Source organism: Lolium perenne, chromosome 2 (genome assembly GCF_019359855.2).
Source record: "Lolium perenne isolate Kyuss_39 chromosome 2, Kyuss_2.0, whole genome shotgun sequence".
NCBI classification, from domain to species: Eukaryota; Viridiplantae; Streptophyta; class Magnoliopsida; order Poales; family Poaceae; genus Lolium; species Lolium perenne.
The window spans coordinates 43,415,645-43,423,500 of NC_067245.2; the positions used below are offsets into that span (position 1 = coordinate 43,415,645).

The 7,856-nt window shown below is 52.0% G+C and overlaps 1 protein-coding gene across 1 annotated transcript; it reads left to right on the forward strand.

The window, feature by feature from the left end:
- The first annotated feature begins 5,287 nt into the window (after window positions 1-5,287).
- On the forward strand, window positions 5,288-7,606 carry LOC139835464 (peroxidase 2-like). The gene is made up of 5 exons (XM_071825319.1): window positions 5,288-5,297; window positions 5,459-5,791; window positions 5,911-6,083; window positions 6,134-6,481; window positions 6,665-7,606. The coding sequence occupies exons 1-5, from the start codon at window positions 5,288-5,290 to the stop codon at window positions 7,406-7,408; spliced, it is 1,608 nt and encodes a 535-aa protein (XP_071681420.1). The 3' UTR covers window positions 7,409-7,606.
- The last annotated feature ends 250 nt before the right edge of the window (window positions 7,607-7,856 follow it).

Here is a 7,856-nt window from a genome sequence, read left to right on the forward strand (position 1 = left end):
ACGAACCGTAGGGTGACACACTTAAAGTTGGATGTTGAAATGGTAGAACTTGAATATGGAATGGAGTTCGAATATTTGTTCGGAGTCCCGGATGAGATCCCGGACATCACGAGGAGTTCCGGAATGGTCCGGAGAATAAGATTCATATATAGGAAGTCATATTCCAAGTTTGGAAATGATCCGATGCATTTATGGCAGGTTCTAGAAGGTTCTAGAAAAGTCCGGAAGAAATCACCATGGAAAGTAGAGTCCCGGAGGGACTCCACCTTGCATGACCAGCCAACCCTAAAGGGGAGGAGTCCAAGGTGGACTCCCCTAGGGTGGCCGGCCAACCCACCTCAAGGAAAGGTGGGAGTCCCACCTTGGGTAGGACTCCCTCCTTGAGTAGGTTTCCCACATATGGGAGGTTTTAGTGTTGGGGTCTTATTCGAAGACTTGGACTAGAACTCTTGGGGCTTCCACCTATATAATGAGGGGCATAGAGAGGGGGCTGAACACTTCAAGCCTCAGCCTTGGCCGCACCCCTTAGAGGGCCGGCGCCCAACCCCCCTCTCTCCCCAAACCCTAGCGGTCTCTCTCCTCCACCACATCCCGCACGCTTAAGCGAAGCTCCGCCGGATTTCTCCACCACCACCGACACCACGCCGTCGTGCTGTCGGATTCAAGAGGAGCTACTACTTCCGCTGCCCGCTGGAACGGGGAGATGGACGTCGTCTTCATCAACAACCGAACGTGTGACCGAGTACGGAGGTGCTGCCCGTTCGTGGCGCCGGAAGCGATCGTGATCAAGATCTTCTACGCGCTTTTGCAAGCGGCAAGTGATCGTCTACCGCAGCAATAAGAGCCTACTCTTATAGGCTTTGGAATCTCTTCAAGGGTTAGTCTTGATCATCCCCTCGTTGCTACCGTCTTCTAGATTGCATCTTGGATTGGATTGCGTGTTCGCGATAGGAAATTTTTTGTTTTCTATGCAACGTTATCCTACACGGAGTTGCTATGCAATTTGGAGATGATCTTTCCGCCAGGCTTCTTTACTCCGATGGCACATCTCATTGTGCACCTCGCAAACGAGGCACTCTTGGGTGGCCCAGTGCAGTTTCGGTGGCAGTTTTGTATTGAGAGAGAGTTCAAGTATATTCGGAAGATAACTGGAAACAAAGCCAAGATTGAAGCATGCATAGCTGAGGCAACGTGCCTTCGGGAGATGGCAGATGCCGCAACAACGTACTATCCTGATGAAGTTCCCACTCTGCATAACCCGGTCTCTCGTTACAATGTCGACGTGCCCATGAATGACCCCAAGCTTCAACTATTCCAATGTCCCGGTGGCAAGGCTGGTAAAGGACAAAAATATAGATTGGAGAGGGAAGAGAAGGATTGCATAATGCTCTATGTGCTTATGAACATGAAGGAAGTGGTGGGGGGGGACGACGACGATGGCGGTCACGATTTCATTAGGTAACATGGTGTAATGCTTATTGTATCTAGTTTCGATCACCTACACTCAACTCGGTCTAATGCTTATTGTATCCTTTCAGCGAATTCACGGATGAACAGTGGTGGCTTCCGCGCGATCCCACGGGCGCGGAGTTGGAGACTCTACTGAAAGAGGGTGCTCCCGAAGTAAAAATAAACTTTGTGTCTTGGTTCATGAAAAAAGTAATGTCTAAGCTGTCCCTCTTACCTACCAATATGTGACTTGTCCCTGTTATTCCACGTAACTAATGCACACAACAAATTTGAACCGTGCTTGTAGGGAGCTGATGCAAACGTTGAGATGACAGATGAGTTGAGATGTGTTTCCCAAGGTTGTAACCGTGACGTCATGAAGTATGAGAAGTATGACGTGAATGGGTTTCGATTCCATACAGAGACACACCAGAAGGGCCGGGCGAATCCAAAAACGATAAATACTGGTGTCTTCACTAAAGGATCCGATACCTTTGATTACTACGGGAGGTTAGAGAATGTATACGAGCTGACCTTCAATCGTACAAACAAACAACTCAATCTCGTTGTGTTCAAGTGTCATTGGTTCGACCCAAGAGGTGGACAGAGAATTACCAAGTCCATTGGGTTAGTTGAAGTTAAGCCTTCCACCACCTATACCGGAGCCGATGTCTATATTGTTGCTCACCAAGCCAAGCAAGTTTATTATTTGCCGTACCCATGCCAGAAAGCGGCCCTCAACGGCTGGGAAGTCGTGTTCCAGGTATCGCCACATGGTAACCTACCGATTCCCTCCGAGGACGATTACAACAACATTGACCCTGTAACATACGAGGGAATTTTCTATCAAGAGGAAGAGGACTTCGGGCACTTTGAGTTAGAATGTGTTCTTGAAGAGGACCTCAGGAACGATGCAGAAACTCGTGGTGAGTCAGTGGTGGATCTAAAGGACATAGATATGCTCGAGAAGTTACAAGTGGAAGATGATAGCGATGATGAGCCTCCACCCGTCTATCAAAATCCAACTTACTACTCAAAAGATAGTGATAGTGGCAAGGAGAAACAAAATGAGATTGACGATGAGATTGATGACGGCTGGTGAGGGTCTTTTATGTGTTTATATTTCAACATGCTTCTTATTTGTTTAGTATCTTTATGCTTAGTATTTATATTTTTTTCAACATGCTTCTTTATTGTTTAGTATCTTTATGCTTAGTATTTATATATTTTTGAACATGCTTCTTAATTGTTTAGTGTCTTTATGCTTACTATTTATATATTTTTCAACATGCTTCTTAATTGTTTTCTCTTTCTCAATGCAGGTGATTGAACAATATGAGCGGCGGCAAGGAGGACTCGTCGAGCTTGCTTAAGAAGATGCAACAACGCAAGAACAATGTTAGAAGGAGTGAGAGGGCACCGCGTCGCAATCCGCATTACGAGGACGGCGCGGGAGGAGGAGGAGGACGAGGACGAGGACGAGGACGGGGACGAGGTGGTGGAGCTGGAGGTGGCTTGGGAGGAGGTGGAGGTGGAGGTGGAGGTGGAGGTGGCTGGGGAGGACCGGACTTTGAGCCACCACCCTCGGCTTCAGGCGACGTTGCTTCCGGGTTCTTTTTGGAGGGGACGTCTAGAGAGGAGGCGGAGATGGAGTCTAGAGCCGAGGAGGACTCTAGCCGCGGGTTTGAGACTCCGGAGGAGGATGGGCGGCCGAAGGCACTGAAGATTCGTGGGGAAGCGAGAGTCCCCGACGAGAGGAAGGAGCCTAAGACCCATGAGGCGAAGACCCTTATTATTCCTGCTGGCCCTGAGTAAGTGTACTAATTTGGCAATTTCGATTTTCATGTACTAATGTTTGATTTTCATGTGCTAATGTTTGATTTTCATGTGCAAAGCAATTGGATATTTCCTCCGGGGTCAAGGGGCGCCTGCCTAGCAGCATGATTGGAGCTTTGCTTAGGAAGTTCTGGCCGGGCAAGTACTATCCCCTCGGCACTGTCCCAGCTGGCGAGAAGAAGCTAGCCACTACTTGGACGGACTACGAGAGTGCCCCTGGCGTAGGCTTCCCGACGGCTGCTGAGGCCATGATGAGAAAGTTTTGGGTAAGACATATTTTCTCGAGCTTCGTTCATATTTGATGACCCCAATGTTCTAACTCATGAATCTCACAATTGTTTTTTGCATGATTGAAGTGTTTTTATCGTGTGGCACCCGAGGTTGAGGAGACGGCCGCGAACAGGACTTTGCGGGCGACTTGTGAGAGGTTGACACCGCAGGTGTGGTACAACCAAAGGATCACGTCCGCGGGTCACTTCTGGGCAGAGAGAGGCGAGAGGGTCCATAAGCCGGACATTGTCGGTAAGAATGCTAAGGCCGAGTACGAGATGACGGTGGAGGACTACATGTCGGTGAGTAAAATGTCAATGAGATTCTACATTGCTACTAAGTTGCGATTGCATTAGATTGAGTTGAGTATTGCATTTTCAGGTTATCCCCGATTGGGCCGAGCCGCATGCCGAGGCATGGGAGGAGATGGTTAGGACGAGGTGGCTCAAGATGGACGAGGACTTTGCAGCCGTGGCGAGGCGGAACGCGGAGAACCGAGGCGACGGTGGCACACACTGTGGGGGAAACCTCAGCTACGAGCGCTACAAGGGGAAGACGGTATGTATACATTTTATTTTCCTTCAGGTTCAAAGTTGGTACTCACAACATTTCCTTTCGCGATGCAGAGGGCCGCGTTAGGACCCGAGGAGGAGATGTCTGACCTCGAGATATACAACAAGATGCGGCTTAAGAAGCCCGATCTCTCGCAGCCTCAGCCCTCGCTCCCTGAGTACTTCGGCACCTACGCCGAGGACGTCGAGAACTACTGCGAGATGGTGAGGCATCGTCACCCGGAGGTGGATGACACCATGAGCGCGGAGGTCGACGAGGAGTCGTTGGTCCTGTCGTCCGGAGGGTTGCCGCATGGCCGTCTCGCCATGCTGAACAAGGCCGTCAAGCATACCCTCACCACGACCTTCACGCGTCTTAAGGCGGGACTCACCAAGGACAGCCCCCCTCTCCCGCCTCGTCGCCGGGCTCGGCAACAACCCGCATACGACGTAAGTTTCCCTCATTTCCATCCTCTTTCCGACTTTCGTTCATACATTGCTAAGTGCTAACGAGACATGAATTTGTGAAATTGTAGCCTGACTTCGAGGCGGCCTACGTGGCCGCTCATCAAGAATATCAGGTGGCCTTCAACCAGCACCAGCAGCAGTTCAAGGAGTACATGGCATATATACATGTAAGTTCCAACCTTTGTTTTCGCAAATGATGACAAGTCCCACTTTCCCCTAGTTTGATGCTTCATTTCTGCAAAGACTGACATGTAAACTATCTTGCAGGCGTCGTTTGTGGGCAATCAAACTGGACAGACAGTGGATTTAGGGCCGATGCCTCCCTTTCCGGGGCCGGCGCCAAACATGCCATCGAAGGAAAATTTCGCTGCGGAGTACTATGGGAGAACAACGGTAAGTTCTTCGCCAAACCGAATACTACGGCTTTCCTTTGCCTCGCAAATTGCTAACATCTCGGGAACATGTGTGTAGGGAACGGGATGTTCCGGAAACCAGGGTGGTGGGAGGGACATGACACCGGTTCATCATGGTGGTACTTCTCCCGGTGCTACACCCGGTACTTCTCCCGGTACTTCTCCCGGTCCTTCTCCCGGTGGTTCTTCCGCAGCTTCTACCGGAAGGAATCGGCCCGGGCCGGTGTTTAGCGGCGACGAGCTCCTCTAGTAGTCCCATGTATCTTATGCACACTATGGCACCATGCATGTATGCACACTATGGCACTATGTATGCATCCTATGTCACTATGACACTATGTATGCAACCTATGGCACTATGACACTATGTATGCACTTGATGTTATATGTATTTGCACTTCATGCCTATGAATTTCATGTGAATTATATGTGCTTGTGTATCCTGCCAAATCTGGAAAACGCGCGAAACAGCAAAAAACGCAAAAAATGTACCAAATGGTACCCTCTACGCCGACGGGCTCCCCCTCGGGGTAGCTCCCAGGTTCCCCCAGGGCGCGCCGCGCGTCCAGAAATGGACCAAATGGTCGCCTCTACGCCGACGGTACGGCCCTCGGGGTAGCGTCCGTCGCCCAGGGACGCCCAGGCCACGCCACGCGTCCACGTACGCCGACGGTGAGGCGCTCGGCGTATCAGCGCCAGGATCGCCCAGGCCGCGCCACGCGTCCACGTACGCCGACGGTGAGGCGCTCGGCGTATCAGCGCCAGGGTCGACCAGGTCGAGCCACGTGTGGAGGTACGCCGACGGTGAGGCCCTCGGCGTATCGAGAGGCAGGGTCGCCCAGGTCCTGCCACGTGTGGACGTATGCCGACGGTGCGCCCCTCGGCGTAGCCGTAACGGCCGTCACCTTGACGGTGCCTGTTAGCGAGCTGCGCCGACGGCCAGTACGCCGACGGGTGGGGCCTGCCGTCGGCCCTCTCCGTCTACGCCGACGGGCGGCGCTACGCCGAGGGCCACGTGGCCTCCGCCGAGGCCCACCTTCCCCGAGGAGCTACGCCGAGGGACCCCGTCGGCGTATCGTACGCCGAGGGCAAGTCTGTCCTATGCCGAGGGCCGTAGGCCGTCGGCATATTGCCGGATTCCTGTAGTGCCTGCCACCAATTCTCCTAGCTCTAGCCCAAGCTCCCTCAGCCCAGTTCCAAGCCCACACACCAATCCTCCTACCCCAACTCCGTCGTCTTATCCTCCTAGCCCTAGCCCTAGCCCAGAGTGCATATGGCCCTGCGCCTGCCATTTATCCTCCTACCTCAAACTCACCTATTGATTCTCCTAGCCCAAGTCCTGGACCTGATTCTGGTCTCAGTGTCGACCACTACAGCACTTCCTGCCCAAATGCGGAAGCAATTGTCAGGGAAGCAGTGAAGAAGGCCATCGACAGCAACCGCGGAACTGGCGCAGGGCTCATCCGTCTCTTCTTCCATGACTGCTTCGTCCGGGTAAATCTCACCCATCATCTCTCCTAATCATACATGAAAAGAATGAAATTTAACCATGACTCATTGCACAGCTTGATTATATCAGAGTCCATGAAAACGCGTCACATGCATGCATATATACAATGTATAACTGCAGAATTAGCATGCCATATTCTTACATGCTGTCACCATGTGATGATGCAGGGGTGCGACGCTTCGGTACTCCTCAACACGACTGGCTCCGACGAAGCGACGGAGCGGCTCGGCAGGCCGAACCTGACCCTCCGCGGCTTCGATGTCATCGACGCGGCGAAGTCTACCCTGGAGGAGCTCTGCCCGGGCGTCGTCTCGTGTTCCGACATCCTCGCCTTCGCCGGCCGCGATGCCACATACTTCCTCACCAACCTTACAGCAGACTTTGCCATGCCGGCCGGCCGATATGACGGTCGAATCTCCCTGGCCAACGAGACCTTCCCTAACCTGCCCGCACCCTTCTACGGAGTCCAGCAGCTCAACGACAGCTTCGCCGCCAAGGGGCTCAGCCTCGAGGACATGGTCACCCTCTCCGGCGCGCACTCCGTCGGACGCTCCAGCTGCTCCTCCTTCTCCGACCGCCTAACGTCCAACTCCTCCGACATGGACCCCGGGTACGCGGCGTATCTGCGCAAGCAGTGCAGCGGGTATGGCGGCATGGCGGCGCAGGACTACAAGACGCCCGATGATCTGGACCGGGAGTACTACAGGGGCGTTATCAGCCATGACGTGTTGCTCGGCTCCGACGCAGCGCTTATGTCCTCGAACGAGACGGCCAAGATGGTGATGGATAATGCGTCTGTTCTTGGGTTGTGGGAGAGCAAGTTCGTGGCGGCCATGGTGAAGATGGGCGGCGTTGGGGCGAAGACCAGCGCCGACGGCGAGATTCGGAAGAAGTGCTGGATCATCAACTAGTGCGGAGACTAATTAGGTCGTTGATCTTTGTCGTGAGCCGATCTTATGAATTGGTTGGTGCCACATTTCGGCACATGCATGCTGTATTGCCGTTCGCAGGAGTTGCCGAGTTGGTGATACTTTTTGTTACGTTTCCAGTGCATATATAGCTAAGATAGGTTCATAGTTCTTGTTGGATTTAGTAATTACTTTATTTTTTGGCGTATGTGCAATTATTTATATATATATATATATATATATATATATATATAAATATATATAAACTTGAAATATATAAGGTTTAGTATAGAGGGATCGTAACTTCGTATGTTCTATCCATTGTTGCTACGGGGCCGTATTTTTCTCCTTGACGGATCTTAACGATCATTAATTAATGGGTCTCTCTAGGGCCCAGTCAAATGACATCTGTTTTTTTGTGGATGTGAATTTAGCCTTGTTTCCCCTCCTA

What these genes read in the sequence shown, in the direction of transcription:
- LOC139835464 (XM_071825319.1), top strand. An exon ending in CGTACGCCGAGGGCAAGTCT is followed by an intron (nt 6,084 to 6,133) that starts GTCCTATGCCGA and finishes GGATTCCTGTAG; the next exon opens with TGCCTGCCACCAATTCTCCT. An exon ending in TCCATGACTGCTTCGTCCGG is followed by an intron (nt 6,482 to 6,664) that starts GTAAATCTCACC and finishes GTGATGATGCAG; the next exon opens with GGGTGCGACGCTTCGGTACT.